Source organism: Periplaneta americana, chromosome 10 (assembly GCF_040183065.1).
Source record: "Periplaneta americana isolate PAMFEO1 chromosome 10, P.americana_PAMFEO1_priV1, whole genome shotgun sequence".
NCBI classification, from domain to species: Eukaryota; Metazoa; Arthropoda; class Insecta; order Blattodea; family Blattidae; genus Periplaneta; species Periplaneta americana.
The window spans coordinates 109,574,868-109,597,385 of NC_091126.1; the positions used below are offsets into that span (position 1 = coordinate 109,574,868).

At 34.9% G+C, this 22,518-nt stretch overlaps 1 protein-coding gene across 4 annotated transcripts in view; it reads left to right on the forward strand.

The window, feature by feature from the left end:
• LOC138707947 (uncharacterized) overlaps positions 1-6,542 on the forward strand; it is a 531,488-nt gene extending 524,946 nt beyond the window's left edge. For all 4 annotated transcript variants that reach the window (XM_069838011.1, XM_069838012.1, XM_069838013.1 and 1 more), the window contains one exon: positions 5,942-6,542. In XM_069838011.1, coding sequence (XP_069694112.1) covers positions 5,942-6,419 — 478 coding nt within the window. In that variant the 3' untranslated portion in view covers positions 6,420-6,542. The remainder of the gene's footprint in view (positions 1-5,941) is intronic.
• The last annotated feature ends 15,976 nt before the right edge of the window (positions 6,543-22,518 follow it).

Here is a 22,518-nt window from a genome sequence, read left to right on the forward strand (position 1 = left end):
AATGGAATGAAAGCTTTCTTTTTCGGTTCTTGCTTGCTGTCTAAGTCTATTGCGTTACTTCTCGTGGTAACTTGTTTGAGGGCTTTGGTGATGTCTCTCCGGCTGTAGTTGTTTTGTTGTAGTGTTCTACGAAGATGGTCCATTTCTGCAGGCGAGTTGTTGATATCGGAAATGACTATGGCGCGATGTAGTAGACTAGTCAGGACGGACTTCTTCTGCGAAGGGTGGTGGAGGCTGAGTGCATTCAGGTACAGATCTGTGTGCGTCGGCTTTCTATACATGCCATGTCCGAGAGTACCATCTGCTTTCCTGTGTATGTGGATATCCAGGAACGGCAGTGAGCCCTCTGACTCGACCTCCATGGTGAACTGGATATTCGCGTGGATGCTGTTGAGATGTTGTAGGAACTCCTGTAGCTTATCTTGTCCGTGCGGCCAGACCACGAAGGTGTCGTCTACGTAGCGGAAGAAGTGGCTTGGCTTGTGTGTGGCTGAGTCTAGGGCCTGGTGTTCCAAGTGCTGCATGTAAAAGTTAGCAATAGCAGGTGACAGCGGGGAGCCCATTGCCACGCCGTCGGTTTGTTCGTAGAACTCACTGTTGTACGTGAAGTAAGTTGTAGTCAAGGCCAGTCGGAAGAGTTGTAGAATATCATCCGGGAATTGTTCCGCTACCAGTTCTAGAGCCTCTTTTATCGGAACCTTTGTGAAGAGTGAAATTACATCGAAGCTCACTAGTAGATCTGATGGGACCACTCTGATGTTCTCCAGAATTCTAACAAATTCTGTAGAGTTTTTCACATGATGTTCACACGTTCCAATCAGGGGTTGGAGCATGTTGGTTAGATGCTTGGCCAGGTGGTATGTGGGCGACCCGATGGTGCTAACAATGGGTCGTAATGGTAGCCCTTGTTTGTGGATCTTGGGGAACCCATAAATCCGAGGTGGTGTGGCCGAGTGTGGTAGTAGAACTTTTATAGCCTCGGCAGGCAGCGAGGAAGATTTCAGCAGCGTGGTGGTTCTTCTTATGATCCTGTTAGTGGCGAAGTATACATAGGGCAGACTGGCCGCACAATAGAAGACAGAATCAAAGAACATAAGAGGAACCTGAGGCTGTATTACCCGGAAAAATCTGCAGTGGCGCAACACAGCATAGAAAAGGAGCATAAAATACTGTTTGACCACACCAAGGTCATTAACAAATCAAGCCACTACTGGGATCGTACAATCAAGGAGGCCATAGAGATCAAGCTGGAGAAAAACAACTTTAACAGAGACAGTGGACTCCAGCTCAGTCAGGCATGGACGCCGGCCTTGGACCAACTTAGGCCCTCTTACAATCAAGGTCATGAAGATCACGGACCGAGGACGGCAACCGATTCCAACCGGCGGAACAGGGCTCGCCGCCCGCCAAACTTCACACAGGAATCCCGGGAGGGGCGGAGCTTACGAGAGATGACAATTCCCGGCCCCGGATTGGCCGATCCGCCAACCAATCCCGTTTCACCTGAGACAGCCTAACATCTATATTACCTTTCGACTTTCTGTTCGGACATCACTTCCCTGAAGATGGCTGCAGAGATAGCAGTCGAAAGCTTGGAGCATTCCAAAATCTTAACTCGGCTGATATCCCGCGAAAACATATTAGCGAACCAACGCCGAGAAAGCCTCAAATCATACATTAAAAGCCTTCTCAGCTAATTTCATAACTTCATGACTTTCCAATGCACATTGCCATTAAGGTTATTCTTATTCCACTTGTGATGAGCAGTAAAACTAAACACGTCGTCTGTGATGGGATCTTCATACTAATGACACATGTAAATGTAGTTATAAACAATATTATTAGTAGCACTTATTAGAAAGAGAATGAGTCAAACTCTAGTTTAATTGTTACGAACAGGGATTTCCTTACCTACAAAGTGGCACAACAATAATTAATTATACATTCCATCAAAAGCAATCAAATACTTACGTAATAACTTGTTATGTGCATGTTCTTTAAACTTTACTTTCTTAACATCTGGGGCACGTAACACTTCTGTATTTACTTTCATGTTAGGATTGCTTGTAACAATTGCATCAATTATGTCTAGACTATGATGTGTTCTCGTTCATTAATAGGTAGGCCTAATATTTGTGCTTGTTTATACCCTGTGATAAACTCATAGTTGTGTAAATCTAGCATTTATTAAAAAATACTGTTACTTCAGTAACAGTTGTTGTTTATAAGTGTAAGTATGTAAATCCTTTTATAGCAAAGACTATAAAAGATATCACATAACACAACATTATGCACTACTCTTACTCATCATAATCACTGCATGATTCAGCTTTATCTCGTCCATGGAATGTTATCTTATGATATGACTTATGCTTATCAATTTTGACCTTACCTTCATACACAAGATATATAGGTTCTTCATGTTTGTTTATAACCTTAATTGTTTCACTGTCAAAGTCTTCAGTATATCGCTCTTGTAGTAAACTTTATAGACTTCAATGTAAGCAGCTACTTGTTTACCGTACCGGTACTTAGTATCTTCCATCTTAACCTTCTTGATTCGTAGCCTTTCATTCTTAGGCAGAACGTTCTAGCTCTTGTATGTGTTCGATCTCTGATTCTTAATCAAATTCTTAAGTATAGCATCCTTGACAATACTCTGTTTCTTTCTTGCAAATTTGGTTCTCATTTCATTTTCATTTTAAATTCAATTTCATTGCTGACACTTGAAGGGTACACGGGAAAAATGATCAAGTTCCATCAAAAATCGAAACTGAGTTAATAATGCTATCTTATAGTGGAAAAGAAGTACTATCATGTGGTCTAGCTAGTAATAAGAAATCATCGTTCTTGACATTCCACTACGTCAATTTCTACTAAATACACACATAACAAAGTATTAAGTGCTTAAACTTTAAAATTCGTTTTTTTTTTTCGAAACTTTCTAAAATGGACCTTGATCGTTATTCCCGTGTACCCTTCACTTGTCTAAGTATTATATGTGTACTGTAGTGTAACCAATAGGCAAAGACAGGACACTCAGTTGAAACATACACACAAGCTCAGGTTAGTTAAAGTATATACGTAACAATGCTTCTTGAATTATGTCATTGTTATAACCATGCAGTTGGTAGTAAGTGTCTAAGGTACTTGAGTAAAAAATCCTATGGTTATAGAGGCTGACGCAGAACCGGGATTTTATATGTACTTACAATATTCTCTACCTACAACACGCTTACTTTGTTTCTAAATTAGTGGTATGAGTTTCAAATAATATTTTATAGTAATTTCATTACACAAAATTAACATGTTACTCAAAATTAATGTTACTTTTCAGAACGAAAGACTTCATTCCAAATGTTGACAATAGTTTAGACAAAGAACAACACCGTGATGTTTCCTTCTATGTAAAATACGAATATATGATATTATATACTTTCATAATGATTGGTTGTGAAGAACATTTATTAAAGTTGTTTTAAGTATCTTGAAATTTTATATCTCCGACATTTCGGAATTATGTACTTACATGCGACACTTCCTAAGTCTTGACTGCTTCCGAAATGTCTGAACTATTAAATCTCAACAATAAATCGATTAATATTTATATCCCCATCTATATAGTCATCACTATACAAAATAACTAAAGAAGAAATAAAGAAAAAACAAAACCTATAAATATTAAAGATATCCAATCAAATAAAAATGTTATAACGGGTACGGATTATTACGTGTACTTGTAATTTTAATTATTTTTTCTAAAATTAATTATATTTGAATTTCTATTAGATTAGTCGGTGGTGTAATTGTTAGTTCTTCACGACTTATCTGCCATGAACACCCAAATATCTCTGCCCATAGTGTCTGTGGAGAGGAAACACATAGAAAAGCCAATTGTTTGGGCTAGACAAGCCTAGCGGACAATCAAAGTTGGCGAATTACCAGACCTTAGATGAACAACCCTGATAACACTGGCCAACAATTTTTTTGAAATGTCAGTTGTATGATATTTTTCCACTGATTCTTAACATTTTTGATGTGCTGATTTCAAATCTGAAAACGGGGTTTTCCTACATGCTCTAGATTTATACAATTGGAACTTTTGCATTCTAGCCGTTTATGTTTATATTATTTACAGGTAATACTGTAAGGTAATATTGTTTAGATATGAATATTGTTTCCGTTGTTATTTCACATCTGATCATGGCTACAAGGAGATGTCAATGTATAAACAACTCAGATAATTTTTGCTACATTTGTGGATACTTCACCCTTATTCGACAAACGCATAAAATAACATCCTTTGTGAGGCGCGTTTATAAAGCGTACTTCGGACTTACTATTGAGGACCAAGACTAGAAATGGGCCCCAAATGGTATGTGTCACAATTGCGAAGAAATACTGCGTGATTGGACAAAAGGGAAACGTAAGGGTTTACCTTTCAGAATTCTCATGACCTGGCGAAAACCAAAGGATTATACAAGTGATTGCTATTATTGTCTCGTCAATATAAAGAGTATTGGCAAGAAAAACAGACACAATACCTTATACCAAACTATCCCCTCAGCAATTCCACCTACTATGCATTCTGATGAGCCACCAGTTCTAGTTTTTAAAGGGTTTTCTATATCTGGAAATGAGGATAAAAATTCGGAGGCAAGTGATGAGACTGAAGGAATAGCACAGGACGAGTATTCTTCCAGTATTGAAGAGTCCTTAACTACTCAAACGTTTAACTAGCCTGAGCTAAATGACCTTGTGCGTGATTTGAATCTCTCCAAACATGCAGCTGGAGTGTTAGCCTCTAGATTGCAAGAAAAAGGATTACTGAGCCCCAACACAAAAGTTTCATACTTCCGAAAACGGGAGGAGGATTTTCTTTCATATTTTACAGAGGAGAATAAGTTTGTTTATCGTCATAATGTCTCAGGGCTTCTACAGGAATTAGGGGTTACATTATACAGTGCAAATAATTGGGGTTTGTTTGTAGACAGTTCTAAGCGCAGTCTGTAGTGTGTTTTTAGTAGGTTATTTTACGAAGCTGTATCAACATTTCAGATTATTTAGCGTCTGAATGAAATGAAGGTGATAATGGCGGTGAAATGAGTCCGGGGTCCAGCACCGATAGTTACCCAGCATTTGCTCATATTGGGTTGAGGGGAAACCCTGGAAAAACCTCAACCAGTTAACTTGCCCCGTCCGGGAATCGAACCCGGGCCACCTGGTTTCGCTGCCAGACATGCTAGCCATTACTCCACAGGTGTGGACCTGAAGTGTGTTCTACTACATAATGGCATAATAACAAATGTGTTATATAGCAATTAGTTTATGACTGTATGTGTTTACGTTTGTACCACTGAAGAAATTTTAGACTATATTGCAATTTAAGGTTTATTAATCAAATAATTTTAAGAGAGTTTATGAGTCTTTCAGTTTGTATTACTAAAGAAATTTAGAATACATTGCAATTTAATGTTTCTTAATCGGCTAATTTTAAGAGAGTTTATGACTATATGTGTTTCAGTTTAATTAGTGAAGAAATTTATAATATGTTGCAATTTCATCTTTATTGCCCAGCTAATTTTAAGACAGTTTAATCGAATATCTGTCCACATGCGCTATGAAGTAAATGAGAAAAAATGAAAATTGAAATTTTGACATATGTCGATTGCAAAGAAACCAGAACTTTGAGAAAAGAACTAACCTCAGATCTGAATTCAGCATCCACAAATTAATTAATAACAACTGTTGATAGAAATGCAACAAAAAATTTGTTGGGCAGTGTAATAGAATCAGTAGACTACTTCATTTCCAATTTTTAAAACAGTAATGCCTAAAAACCAAACACATATTGAAAAACCTAATGCTTCTTCACAACACAAATCCATATAAAATATAACATGATCTCCTTTAAAATTATATATTTGTTTTAACATTTCAGCCAACCAGATCTCATTCCGGGAGCCCAACCAGCACTAGGCACATTGCGGTCAGTACAATCAACATTGTCAACATGGGACGGGGAGCCATGCCCCGTGCATCACATGCCTGTAACTGTACCAGTATTGCTGCCTTCACCACAACCACCACCACCACCACCACCACCACCACCGCCACCACCACAATACCCGTTGCTAGCACTACCTTCTCCACCTCCACCTCCACCACCACCGCCTCCCATGTTGCTGCCACCCATGATGAGACCAAGACCCCTAGTGCTACCTGCAGATAATCCAGCCCCTCCAGAACCCTTGCCAGTGAGGGATCCAAAATCGTCAATATCGCCATTGCCACCAAAGGAAACGAAGCAAAACCATATGCATTGCTGTAAGGGGCACATAATTGTACTATGGATTATACTAAGTATAATTTTTGTTGGATTGTTGTTGTGTGTAATCTTGCGATTTGTGATTTCCTAGGTTTAGTAATATAAAGAGGATTATATTATTATGAATTATTATAGAAAAATCTGAATAATGTTATTATGCACTGTAGTGTTCTCGAAAATATATTTTTACTTTACTATATTGAGTTGGAAGGAATGTCTAGATATATTACTGAGTCATATCTATAATAATTGAAGACCTATCTTTCCAAGGGAGCTAAGTTTCTGTGATGATGATGAAAAGCACTGTCAGATAAATGATGAGATACTTCCAACACCATCTTTCACCACACGAATTGGACACAGTTTAACTACGACAGAGCATATTTAGCACAATATGCTCATATACTTCGCACCAAAACATGATGACCTTCCCTTATCCCCTTCACCAGTTAACTGCAGGCACGCGCAAGGGATAAACCCTTTGCTGAGTTGCCATTTGTTGAAGTCATTGTGATATGCGACCGTTTTTCAAACTGTGTTCCGTGAAACCGTGATTTTCAGCGAGATATTTTATTATCTTTGTAAATACACCTTAAATTATAATTACTAAAACAAAATTGGTATAAAAATGAACAAACTTATTTTAAAAACACTTTTATACTTATAATTTCTCTAACACATTCTGCCTAAATAAACAAAGAAATGCAGAATTATATAATAAGTGTTAAATTCTCATGTTATTGAAGTTCCAGAATTTCATATTTAATTAAATATGCGCTGGTAAAATTTTCGGAAACTGTGATCATTGAATAGCAATTTATAGTACAAGAGAGTAAAATTAGATTTTATACGCTTCACCTTGGGTGATAATTTCCACGAGCGCATAAAATCTGTTTACTCTAGTGTTCTATACAATATTTTATCCATTACTGGTATGTGAATTTAATTTTAAATTGTAGGTCTATTCTTTGTAATGTGTTGTTGGCGAAGAAGTTTTAAATGAAAGAATATATTAATTTTATTATTGCTAATATGTTGGTTGTCATGTAGAGAGTGATTAAAAAAAAACATTTAATTCACTGCTGTCAGTTAGAAACTTTTAAGCATTGCTGTGAATAATGTCATTATTTAGGTTGCTAATGACGGTGAAATAAAGACCAGTTTAGATACCAGTCGTGGATAAATGTATTCCTTTTACATCATTTTTTCATAAAACAAACATTATATTAAACCACAAAAGAATATATTTGTTTCTCTGCCAGTTTAGTTTTCGATTCGATGCAAATTTTCTGTAAGCCTAAGAAACGTTATAAGATGCGAAATAAGATTTCATTAATTAATGGGGCATGTACACTTCTTATACCTTAAAATTCTGTTACGTAAAATATAGGCCCTATATAAAATTTAAATTTCTACACCAACTATTGAAGTTCATTCAGCTAAAAGAACCTGTATTAGTTTTTTTAGTTATTTAACGACACTATATCAATTACTAGGTTATTTACTGTCGATGGGATTGGTGATAGCAAAATTGTATTTGGCGAAATGAGCCCGAGGATTCGCTATTGATTACCTGACATTCGCCTTACGGTTGGGAAGACCCTCAGAAAAAACGAATCAGATAATCAGTCGAAGCGGGAACTGAACCCACACCCGAGTGCAACTTCGGATAGGTAGTCAAGTGTCTCAGCCAACTGAGCTACGCCAGTGGCTCTGTATTAATTCTAAAGTTATGATTTTTAATGTAAAGTGCGGCATTGATTATAATTGCTGTTAAGTGAAAAACTGCATAAGCTTTTTTTTTTCTTCGCAAGCTATATTCCTTAAAAACCCTTTCCCTGGTAATTCCGAAAGTACTGGATAGAATAGAATAAAATTTTTTCAGCATTCTTAAACATAATTTACAAAACAGGCCAGAATAATTATTTCCGCAAGTTTATTCGCTATTAGTGATATTTCTTTCGCGTACTGTTCAGATACTCTTCGACGAAGTAAATCACTTATAAAATCGTCTATCTTACAGAAATCTGTTTTAGTTTGTTTATTTTCTTTTTAGTTGGAGAACCGTAATTTTTAATTTCTATAACCAATGTATTTTTTTACTGTAGTAATACTAACGCCGCCGGTTGCGTCCGATGTTAAGTGATTAAGATTTTTACTTATCAAACTGCCGCAACTTTCGATTACTCTATGGATAAAATTCCTAACATTAGACACAATTTTAACACTTCGTTTTTTAGCTACGCTCCTCTGCAAATAATATATTCTGTTTTCTTCGACGGTGTTATTTGTTCTTGTCGTGATGGTCTTGGATCTTCAGGTGAATCAGGAGATCTCATTAATCATGGCCGGAATAAATTAGACATATTGAAGCGCACAACGGTATAAAACAAACACGTCGACAAATGTCTAAAAAGACACTGAGAACAAGTGAAAGCCAAGAGATAGAGGCAATGACTGTTAGATTTGGCAATGCTGGGATCTATTGCATTTCTGCCCAAGCCCCTACAGTCTCGGCTGCGCGAAACGAGGAAACCGGGGCAAATTGAACGCTGCGCTTGCCGCCATATTGTTGGAGAGTAGACAAATAATAGCAGTGCGTAAATCACGCAATTTAACGCTGTGATGATCTAAAATTGACATATTATGGCCATTTTCGACGTTTAACGTAAAATTAGGACGAAATAAACATATTCAAAGTTTCATTGATATGTGTTAGAACGTTAAAGAAAAGAAAATACGTATGCAGCAATTTATAGAAAACATACTGATACATCCATAAATAGGCCTACACAATACACATTATAGATTGTATAATTTTACGATAATCAGCAAATTGTTAGGTTTCAGAGAATCTAAAATTATATTAGGCCTAACATATTAACTCTTAGATCACAAAACATAAATATATGCACCTTGATTACACAAGTTCTTGTTATAATCAAATTCCTAAGTGAAATAAATATGCGATAATCAGTATAGACTTGTTGTTAAGTTTTAGAGAATCAAAAATAAATTATATTACCGGTACTTTTAGACCACAGGACATAGGTAATCTGGCAAAATATAATGTGCGAAGGTAGCCAAATTACATTGAATTTATTCTTCAATTAATAAAGGGAATGCTATCAATTATAAAAAGTATCGGTACCTAATACATTGCAAACAATAGGTAACGTGAAGACCTAAAAACTAAACAATCACTTTATGCAAGATAAAAAAAACCACATATTTTTTATGTGTGGATTTTTTACATATTGTATTTTTATTTCAAATAAATAAAATAGATATATTATCATTGCTTGCGGAGTGATGGTACACATTTTTTATGCACATATGCAATATCAATAAGATGCCACTCCTTGCTTTTGTTAATAAAATATATCCGGCAAAATGTAAAAGAGTTATTTATAGGTGAACTCTGAATCATAAATTCACAAAGGAGGCTTAGCTATTATAGCTATTTATTTATTATCTGTATATTTATTTATCCATATATGGATCTTGAATGTAAGTTTATTATCTTGCAGATAAATTCATTTACATAATAAAAACAAAAAGTTATCTTTCCACTAATGTCTTAACATCTGATGTGTAAGTCTAAATAATTCACTCAGTGGGATTTCTCTACAGTCTGATATACCTCTACTAATAATTAAGTATTCTTTATTGTCGTAAACTGCCGATTGATTTTTAATAATATTGATATTGTAACAACAGAGATAATATTATATCGTACCTTTTGCAAATAGCTTGGAAAATTAAACAGGGATGGTATTATCGCCGCGCTCTCATGGTTAACATTCGGCAGGTCTTTGAGCGGCCTCATGCGTTCGGCAGGTCTTTGAAATTTAATTGTATTATTGTTTTCAATTTCTTGTGTCGCCGCTCCAATCACTCGCCTCAATTTCAATAATGCAACCAATAAGCTGCTTCAATTATTATTAAATGACACTTACTTGTCTAATCCACGTAGACTAAACCCGAGGTTGCAATGTCTTGTGCTGAGGACGAACATTAAGGTATGTGATTAAAAATTATTATTAAGAGTTAAGAAAGCCAACGTACTCGTATATGAAATAATAATAATAATAATAATAATAATAATAATAATAATAATAATAATAATAATAGCCATTTAACAATATAACAAACTAGTGCTTATTCTTATCGAGGAAGTAGACGTGACAACGTGACGCTTAGAGTGAAACCTACAGAGCAACAATCGGTCGGCTAAATTATGTTTTAAAAGCGCACCGCACGTTATTGTATGATGCCGACATGTTAAGCATGAGTCCGCGGCGATAATATATCATCTTTCAAAATTATATCGCAATTACTTTCACACTATTCACTAAAAACACCCGAGACAAAACAAAGGACAAGTATGACAATCGTGTTTATCGCTCTATTTCTACCAGTAGCATGGCGGCGTAAACATGCGCAGACTGGTTTCAATTTTGGACAGCACACCAGCGCTCTGTGTGAGTCTAGTATACTATTATAACGTCTTTGTTTCTGCCACGCAGCTAGGGGTTGAGTAGAGGATGGGGGTTTATGAAGGATTACCAACTCCAAGAAAAGAGGCCGTCATGTTTTAGAGGCAAGTATATGCATGCACCTCGCTTGGACTGGATGAAATGAATTTCGAAAAATTTTCACTTAGTCTCTTTGGAAAGATAGATCTACAATTGCTGAAATATGTTCGCAGACATTTATGTTGAAAATTTCCCTCCTTCCGCAACGGCGGATACAAGATTGCTGACCTTGACCCAAGCATTCCCCACCAGAAATAATCCATCAGAACTGTACATCTCTTTCTTGTCTTTAGACACTGTCAGTAGTGGACTGTATGGACGTGGATGTTATGCCAAGATGATGATGATGATGATGATGATGATGATGATGATGATGTGATGATGGTAGTGGTGGCGACGATTAAATTTAATGGAGAAATTTTCGAATGTTGGCAGGGGGAAGGTTAGTACTTATAAAAAAATCTACTCCAAAAACTTTTTTGCCTACAAAAATATTCCACTTGGAGTCTGGTACTTTAAAACCAATTTATCGGGAAAATTAACCTTCAGTTTTTGTTGTTCGGCTAATGGCACGTTATGTTTAACTATATGTGAAAAGTAATAAATTGTAGTGGTTATTTTCTTTCTTTGTATCGATCTTATTGTTGGTCAACTAGTATTGCCTTGTATATTAATCATTAACAGGGAACGGATTTATATGGACTAAAAATATATGAAATATGTAAATATATATGTAGTTATTTTTACCAAAATATGGAATTAAATATGGATTTTTACCAAAATATGGAATTAAATATGGACTTAAAATTATAAAAAAATGACTATGTACGTTAAATATTGGTACATTTTAATCAAACTAAACAAAAAATATAATGGACGTACCTTATCTTCCAATGTAGTTTCAACAAAACACAATTTTTATTGTCTGTTACCATAACAATAGGTTACAAACATTTCTTTCAAGTGCTGAAAAGTGAATCTTCTTCTATTGTCTCTGAGGATAGATTTATACTGACTAAAAGAGCGTTCGACGTCACAAGAAGTAACTGGTACATAATTCAATTTCACAATGTCTGCTGGGGATAAGTCCAAGTTAATCTTCACTGTTGATTCACCACTCATCACAGCAACAACCTTTTGTAGTTCTTCATATCCAGGGTTTTTTGAAAGTACAGTGTCCACCTTAGCTCTTACTGCATCTGCAACTTTACCTCTACCACGATTCAGTTGTTCCACAGTACTATTTATAATTTCAAAACTTTCAGATAGTGAAAGGTGCCTATTTTGGAGACTTTTGAGCGTTTTTATGATGCATGAAAATGTATGCTGAATGTGAGCTAAGTCATTCTTCACACTTATGTCACAGGTAACTGTTTTCGCAGTATCAATTGAGACTGCATCTTCAGAGTCCAATGCAAGGAGAACATTGTTAATAGAGTCTATATGTTCGGCATAATATTCAACTGCTTCTAGCCATGTACCCCATCTAGTTAAAATTGGCTTTGGTGGCAATGGAATTTCAGGGTACATTTCTTTCAACACGTTAACTCTACTGGGAGCTTTGAGAAATACTTTTTTCACTGATGAAATCAACAAATCTACTTTAGGGAAATTGTCTCTGACCACTTCTGCCACACGATGAAATGCATGCGCCACACAAGTAAAATGAGTCAATTTAGGATATACAACAGATAATGCTTGTCCAGCTTTGACCATATAAGGGGCAGCATCGCTAATAAAGAATAACACATTATCGTACATAATACCCTTTGGCCACAGGATACCCATAGCTTCGTTGAACAGTTTAACTATAGTTTTGTTATTGCACTTTTCTAGAACATCACAATGTAAAAGAATTCGTTCAGAATATTGTTCACTTAACAAACCGATAACTACATTACCAACAAGTCTACCTTCTTTGTCGGGAGTCTCATCAATGGAAACCCAAATTGAACTATCTTTAATTTCATCTCTTATCTTCTGTATTGTCTCATCGTAGATGGATGGAGCATACGTCTTCCTAAGTGTTGACTCATCCGGGATTGTATGTTGAGTATATTTTTCAAGGAATTCCCTGAAGACCTTATTCTTTAGTTTGTAGAGAGGAATATCAGCAGAGATGAGAGAACGGCACAGGTCGATGTTAAACTCAGATCTTACATTCGATGTTGTTGGTTGTGTTAAAAACAATTGTCTCTGCTTGGAATTTAGTTGTTTGTTGGCCTGATGTTTACTAGTTGTAATGTGTTGTTGCACCAGGAACTTTTGTGTAGATGATACTGCACACTGACACAAATTACAAAATAATATTTTATTGTCAGTTGATAAACCATCTTCTTTAAATTCTGAAATGTAACTTGTTAGTTTTGATTTTAAATTGACTGAATGACGTACTTTTGGCATATTTACCGTCTTTGTAGTATGATTTACAAAACTGAACCTATGTGTACTCTGACTGGCATTTAACTGTTGAGCTGCACAACTGAAGTCTGTTAAAAATTTTAAATTAAATTAATACAGTTTTGTAACTTACTTTCCCATTGTTGATAGGACTGCTAATTTTCAAATAACTCTGATGTTAAAGGGATTACTGAACATGTGTTTAAATCTCTATTGTTGAAATGTATTTTTAAAAGTTAATGGAATTTTGTTTTGTTTTATTGTTAAACCTAATATAATATGGACTGTTTTATATGAAATATGGAAAATATATGGAAATTAACGAAAATATGTACTAAACTCTAAAATATGGAAAAATATGGAAAATAAAAGTAGGATTTTTCAACCCTACACATTGTGAAACATAAAGATAATGCAAAATATAAATTATATTAGCTTTATAAGTAAATATGTATTTACATATAAATCCTTTCCCTGATCATTAATATGAAGTTTCAGAGGTTACGATAACAAGTGCTTGGTATCAAGTGCTGAGGATATCAAATTTATTTATTTATTTATTTATTTATTTATTTATTTATTTATTCATTCATTCATTCACTCATTCATTTATTCATTTTGCTAATACTTGTAACATAAAATATAGTATACACACATAAAATTTTAGCTCATCCCTGAAAGAGTAGAACACGTGCTCGGGGGGGGGGGTGAAAATATACATTTCTTAAAATGATTAATGAGCCAGAGCTGTAGGCATAGTGAAGCCATTATGTCTCAGGTAAGGAGAGCTAATCTAACCCGCTTCTAATAACTATTCATTTGCTGTTTCTAATCACTTGCGAAATTGATTTGAAAATGTACTATACGTGTTCTATTAAAAGCAAATTTGACATGTTGATAAATTTGAGTAGAATTTCTCTCCAATTAGTCTACAGTAGTACCATTTATGACATCGTATAAATATATCACTGGTAAGCACACACAGTGATGTAAAAATTAGACTAGCGAGTCTTTTATAACTCAACTCAGCTAAATTCGAATATGGCATTGAAATATTCAGATTAGCTCTAGTCTTAAAGTTACAATCAGCGCCAGAAACTGTTGATTTTTCCCCTAAATGTAGAGCAACTCACGCATAAGAGCTGGCAACTCTGCAAATGAACACTATAATTTACCTACACATTATCATTAGTAGTGCCCAAAAGTTTATGACCAAAAATTTCCACGAAAAACGAGCTATGAAGTTCCCCTAAAATGCTCTTAAAAGATCTAAAACAGTAAAAATACGATTTAATTAAAATTATAGTTTTAGATCTATATAATTAATATCGGTATAGATACCGGGACCAATCTCTGCGCTTGAAGAGCGTTGCACGACCGTTACAAAACTTGGATGGAGGGTGGAGTTAGACAAGGTGGCTGTGAGCAGATAGTGTTCTGAAAACCAACATTGCCTCCCACCGTGATGGACCAACATGTAAGAGATAAGGTAACTTAAGAGCAACGTTTTCAGTTCAGGAAATCCTGCCAGCGCGGGTATGGAGTTGTGACGTAACTGTAACGTACGCCATGCGCATAGTTTGGTTCCGGTATCTTTATAATGCTTACTTTCTAAGTAGCTGTATCATAATACAATAAACTTTCTTAATGGAATTATTGTATTATTTATTGAAATAATATCTATCACTATATCACTTCTATTAAAATAAAATGAAAAAGTTAATAACTAAACATATCTCAGTTAGTATTGCAATATACCACCACAGTCAACCTCAAATTACGGAAAAGAAAGTTCGGCGGTTATCAGCTGACACTGTTTGTACTTGGAGAAATTTCTTTCCACTTTCACAGATGTAATTGGAGCATATTTGAAAAAACATTACGTCATTGTGTGCTAAATCGTCTTCGAAAGTGTCAGTTCTGAAGTATACTCTCCTGACAAAGTACTGCCTATTTGGCACACTATCTTACACTCTTTATTTTTATTCAATACAAATTTTATATTCCATCTCAATGTGTTCCCAATATCATTTTCTACAATCTGTATAACTCTATTGACTTGTCCAATGCTATGGCAATTTTTTCTAGGGGGATTGTGGTTTCTCGAAGTGCAAAATTGTATTTAATACTAGCCAATTTACCTTCCATTTCAGTACAGAAGAAAAGCTCTGTGCAGTCCCAACTGCCTTAGCATCTGCCCTATCGAAGCTGTTCAATTTTTCTCTCACTTACTTACTTACTTACTTACTTACTGGCTTTTAAGGAAACCGGAGGTTCATTGCCACCCTCACATAAGCCCGCCATCGGTCCCTATCCTGAGCAAGATTAATCCAGTCTCTACCATCATATTCCACATCCCTCAAATCCGTTTTAATATTATCTTCCCACCTACGTCTCGGCCTCCCCAAAGGTATTTTTCCCTCCGGCCTCTAACACTCTATATTCATTTCTGGATTCGCACATACGTGCTACATGTCCTGCCCATCTCAAACGTCTGGATTTTATGTTCCTAATTATGTCACGTGAAGACTACAATGCGTGCAGCTCTGCGTTGTGTAACTTTCTCCATTCTCCTGTAACTTCATCCCTCTTAGCCCCAAATATTTTCCTAAGAACCATATTCTCAAACACCCTTAATCTCTGTTCCTCCCTCAAAGTGAGAGTCCAAGTTTCACAACCATACAGAACAACCAGTAATATAACTGTTTCATAAATTCTAACTTTCAGATTTTTTAACAATCGAATAGATGACAAAAGCTTTTCAACCGAATAATAACACGCATTTCCCATATTTATTCTGCGTTTAATTTCCTCCCGAGTGTCATTTATATTTGTTACTGCAGCTCCAATATATTTGAATTTTTCCACCTCTTCGAAAGATAAATCTCCAATTTTTATAGTTCCATTTCGTACAATATTCTGATCACGAGACATAATTATATACTTGGTCTTTTCGGGATTTACTTCCAATCCTATCGCTTTACTTGCTTCAAGTAGAATTTCCGCGTTTTCCCTAATCGTTTGTGGATTTTCTCCTAGCATATTCACGTCATCCGCATAGACAAGAAGCTGATGTAACCCATTCAACTCCAAACCCTGCCTATTATCCTGAACTTTCCTAATGCCATATTCTAGAGCGAAGTTAAAAAGTAAAGGTGATAGTGCATCTCCCTGCTTTAGCCCGCAGTGAATTGGAAAAGCATCAGATAGAAGCTGGCCTATACGGACTCTGCTGTAAGTTTCACTAAGACACATTTTAATTAATCGCACTAGTTTCTTGTGAATACCAAATTCAATAAAAATATTATATAAACCTTCTCTCTTAACCGAGTCATACACCTTTTTTAAATCTATGAATAACAGATGTACTTTACCCTTATACTCCCATTTTTTCTCCAATATCTGTCGAATGCAAAAAATCTGATCAATAGTCGATCTATTACGCCTAAACCCACACTGGTGATCCCCAGTAATTTCATCTACATATGAAGTTAATCTTCTCACAAGGATATTCGACAAAATTTTGTACGACGTCAACAAAAGTGATATTCCTCGAAAGTTACTACAGTTAGTCTTGTCCCCCTTCTTAAAAATAGGTACGATTATGGACTCCTTCCATTGTTCTGGTACAATTTCCTTTTCCCAAATTACAAGTACAAGTTTATAAATTTCGCTAGATAATGCCCTTCCACCCTCTTGTATTAATTCTGCTGGAATTTGATCAATACCTGGAGACTTGTACTTTTTCAGATTTTCTATCGCAATTTCGACTTCAGAAAGTGTGGGTTCCGCTATAAATAGCTCAGCAGTTTCTATTTGAATTTCGTCCTGATCATTTCTATTTGGCCTATGTATATTTAGTAGTTGCCCAAAATAGTTTTTTTTTCCAACTGTTCAGGATTGAATGAGAGTCTGCAAGTAAGTCATCATTCTCATCCTTGATCACGTTTACCCTTGCCTGATATCCGTTTTTAAATTCGTTTATACCCTTATATAAATCTCGAATGATTTTATTCTTATTATTTGTTTCTACCTCATTAAGTTTTTCCTTCAAGTAATCTCTCTTTTTATTCCTAAGTGTACGATTTGCTTCCCGTCTTTCATTGCAATAATTATCTCTATTCTTCACAATTGGATCCTGTAAGAATTTCAATTTTGCCTGTTTCCTTCTATCTACTACAATGGAACAATCTTCATCAAACCATGGTTCCTTTTTCTTAGTTTCATTATAACCTGTGCTTTGCTCAGCTGCAATTTTGATATTATCTCGGATATTGTCCCACAGGCTATTAACATCTAACTCTTCCTCAGCTTCGTCAGCAGTTGCTAAAGCAGCAAACCTATTTGAAATTTCAACCTCATAGCGTTGCTTAGTTTCCTCGTCCTTTAATTTCAAAATATTGAATCTACTTATATTAGCTTGTTGCTCTACTCGCTTGGCTACTGATAGTCTTTCTCTTAATTCTCCAATTACCAAATAATGGTCAGAATTACAGTCTGCCCCCCTGAAAGTTCGAATGTCTACTATATTAGTGTGCCTTCTTTCATCTACCAAGATGTGATCTATCTGGTTATCTGTCATTCCGTCTGGAGAAGTCCACAGTAGAATACAAATGGTGGGTACTAACTGGCTCACAATGGCTCCCCAAGTGACGTCATAGTACTAACTGGCTCCCATGTGACGTCATAGTGGGTGTGGCCAAAGTATTACGTCAGAAGTGGGCGTGACGTCGTGGGCGTGGCTAAAGTATGACGTCACGAAGGGGGTGGGTGGGGGCTTAAAGTATGACGTAGGAAAAGGGCGTAACTTAAATTACGTCATAAGAGTTCAAGGTTAAAGTGTGACGTAATGCGGGTATGTAATGGCATGACATGTTTATCTCCTCAATGTGGAAATTATGACGTAAGAAAGGGGCGTAACGTCATAAATGGCAATCTAAGAGTTCAAGGTTAAAGTGTGACGTCATGCAGGTATGTAATGGCATGACAAGTTCATACATGTTTATCTCCTGAATGTTGCTATGTGTGGAAATATTATGCTGAGTCATATCCGGCAATTGTTCTCAGGTGAAAGACACAAGTTCATACACAAGTTGAAAACTGCTATGTGTGCAAATATTATGCTGAGTCACTCGCCTGCTATGTATGCAAGGTCACATCCGGCGAGTGTCCAAGAATTAATCTATCACACTTAAACACATACATTATTTTTCTTAAGATTCTAATGTAATGGTAATTTAGTTCATTGGGGAATGGGTGTTGGAATGTGGGACATAAATGGATAAAAAATTAATCTAGCACACTTGTAAATTAAACAGGATGTGGCTGAAGTTGGAAATGGGGGAGGGGGGGTAATAATTTGAAATACACATGGCATAACTTAAAGTGTGACGTCATTCACAAGTGCAGGTTGGGGCGTAACGTAATAATTTTAATTACATATGTTCATACAAGTTTGTATAGTTGAAATACACAAGTTCATACATGTCTGAGATTTCATCTACACAATGATGTGATTACACGAGCAAATATTATGCAATCTCACATCCGGTGATGCAATTGCTGAGTAATAATAAAAGCATGTTTTTGAAGCAACGTGTCATATTACACAAATATTGCATGATGCAAATAATATGCAAGCTGTTAATTCACATCCGGTGAAGACGCAAGTGCTGAATAATGGCCAGCTGTCCAATGGATGTCCTGAAACTGGTTGTACTTTAAGCCAATTGTTGAGTAATTGATAACAAATATTAAGATTCTAATGTACTGGTAATTGAATTGATAAATAGTAATGGGAAATGGAAATTGGAATGCGGGAATTATTGATGTCGTAAATGGTTGTACTTTAAGCCAATTTATAACAAAATTAATCTAGCACATTTGTAAATTAAACACATACATTCTTCTTCTTCTTCTTCCTCTTCTCATTATTATTATTATTATTATTATTATTATTCGTCATAAAGAAGATTAAAGTGTGACGAGCCAATTGTTGAGTAATTGATAAAAAATATTAAGATTCTAATGTACTGCAATTGAATTGATAAATAGTAATGGGAAATGGAAATTGGAATGCGGGAATTATTGATGGCGTAAATGGTTGTACTTTAAGCCAATTTATGAAAAAAATAATCTAGCACACTTGTAAATTAAACACATACATTCTTCTCATATTATTATTATTCCAATGTAATACATTTTGAGTGGTTTGTTTAGCGTATTTAATACATTATTACCAACATTAAATTCATCAGAATGTAACATTATTATTTCGTAATACAATAATTGTAGCAGATAAATCAATGTAGATGTATATGTTGTGTAATGCATAAGTGTGCAAATATTATGCAAGCTTGCTGAATCACTTCCGGCGACGATGCAATTGCTGAGTAATGAAAAAACATGTTTTTGAAGCACCTGGAACGTGTTATATTACACAAATATTGCATGATGCAAACATCCGGCGATTGTTCTCGCAACGTCTTATGTTACACAAATATTGTACAAGCGCTTTCTGCTATGTGTGCAAATATTATGCAAGGTTGCTAATTTTACATCCGGCGATGAAATTGCTGAGTGATGATAAAAAAATATTACACTCTATTCGTACGTGGTATTTGATTAAAAAACAATCGCAGAACATGGCATTATTATTATTATTATTATTATTATTATTATTATTATTATTATTATTATTATTATTATGGTTCCAATTTAATACATTTTGAAGTAACATTTATTGGATTTATTTTAAGCCATACATTACTGTATTACTGTATTACGAAATAATAATGTCACATTCTGAATGTTGGTAATAATGTATTAAATACGCTAAACACACCACTCAATTTTACTTCAAAATGTATTACATTGGAATAATAATAAAATGAGAAGAATGTATGTGTTTAATTTACAAGTGTGCTAGATTAATTTTTTTATAAATTGGCTTAAAGTACAACCATTTACGCCATCAATAATTCCCCCATTCCAATTTCAATTAACACTTGCGAATTTCCCTTACCCATTACTATTTATCAATTAAATTACTATTACATTACAATTTTATCAAATTCCCCCTCATTTCCAACTTCAATTACAAAATTATAACGTCACACTTTAATCTTCTTTATAACGAATAATAATAATAATAATAATAATAATAATAATAATAATAATAATAATAATGAGAAGAAGAAGAAGAAGCAATTACTGTATTACGAACTGCTTCGGTAATAATGTATGGCTTAAAATAAATCCAATAAATGTTACTTCAAAATGTATTAAATTGGAACCATAATAATAATAATAATAATAATAATAATAATAATAATAATAATAATAATAATGCCATGTTCTGCGATTGTTTTTTAATCAAATACCACGTACGAATAGAGTGTAATATTTTTTTATCATCACTCAGCAATTTCATCGCCGGATGTAAAATTAGCAACCTTGCATAATATTTGCACACATAGCAGAAAGCGCTTGTACAATATTTGTGTAACATAAGACGTTGCGAGAACAATCGCCGGATGTTTGCATCATGCAATATTTGTGTAATATAACACGTTCCAGGTGCTTCAAAAACATGTTTTATCATTACTCAGCAATTGCATCGTCGCCGGAAGTGATTCAGCAAGCTTGCATAATATTTGCACACTTATGCATTACACAACATATACATCTACATTGATTTATCTGCTACAATTATTGTATTACGAAATAATAATGTTACATTCTGATGAATTTAATGTTGGTAATAATGTATTAAATACGCTAAACAAACCACTCAAAATGTATTACATTGGAATAATAATAATATGAGAAGAATGTATGTGTTTAATTTACAAGTGTGCTAGATTATTTTTTTCATAAATTGGCTTAAAGTACAACCATTTACGCCATCAATAATTCCCGCATTCCAATTTCCATTTCCCATTACTATTTATCAATTCAATTACAGTACATTAGAATCTTAATATTTTTTATCAATTACTCAACAATTGGCTCGTCACACTTTAATCTTCTTTATGACGAATAATAATAATAATAATAATAATAATAATAATAATAATAATAATAATGAGAAGAGGAAGAAGAAGAAGAAGAATGTATGTGTTTAATTTACAAATGTGCTAGATTAATTTTGTTATAAATTGGCTTAAAGTACAACCATTTACGACATCAATAATTCCCGCATTCCAATTTCCATTTCCCATTACTATTTATCAATTCAATTACCAGTACATTAGAATCTTAATATTTGTTATCAATTACTCAACAATTGGCTTAAAGTACAACCAGTTTCAGGACATCCATTGGACAGCTGGCCATTATTCAGCACTTGCGTCTTCACCGGATGTGAATTAACAGCTTGCATATTATTTGCATCATGCAATATTTGTGTAATATGACACGTTGCTTCAAAAACATGCTTTTATTATTACTCAGCAATTGCATCACCGGATGTGAGATTGCATAATATTTGCTCGTGTAATCACATCATTGTGTAGATGAAATCTCAGACATGTATGAACTTGTGTATTTCAACTATACAAACTTGTATGAACATATGTAATTCAAATTATTACGTTACGCCCCAACCTGCACTTGTGAATGACGTCACACTTTAAGTTATGCCATGTGTATTTCAAATTATTACCCCCCCTCCCCCATTTCCAACTTCAGCCACATCCTGTTTAATTTACAAGTGTGCTAGATTAATTTTTTATCCATTTATGTCCTACATTCCAACACCCATTCCCCAATCAATTAAATTACCATTACATTAGAATCTTAAGAAAAATAATGTATGTGTTTAAGTGTGATAGATTAATTCTTGGACACTCGCCGGATGTGACCTTGCATACATAGCAGGCGAGTGACTCAGCATAATATTTGCACACATAGCAGTTTTCAAACATGTATGAACTTGTGTCTTTCACCTGAGAACAATTGCCGGATATGACTCAGCATAATATTTCCACACATAGCAACATTCAGGAGATAAACATGTATGAACTTGTCATGCCATTACATACCTGCATGACGTCACACTTTAACCTTGAACTCTTAGATTGCCATTTATGACGTTACGCCCCTTTCTTACGTCATAATTTCCACATTGAGATAAACATGTCTTGCCATTACATACCCGCATTACGTCACACTTTAACCTTGAACTCTTATGACGTAATTTAAGTTACGCCCTTTTCCTACGTCATACTTTAAGCCCCCACCCACCCCCTT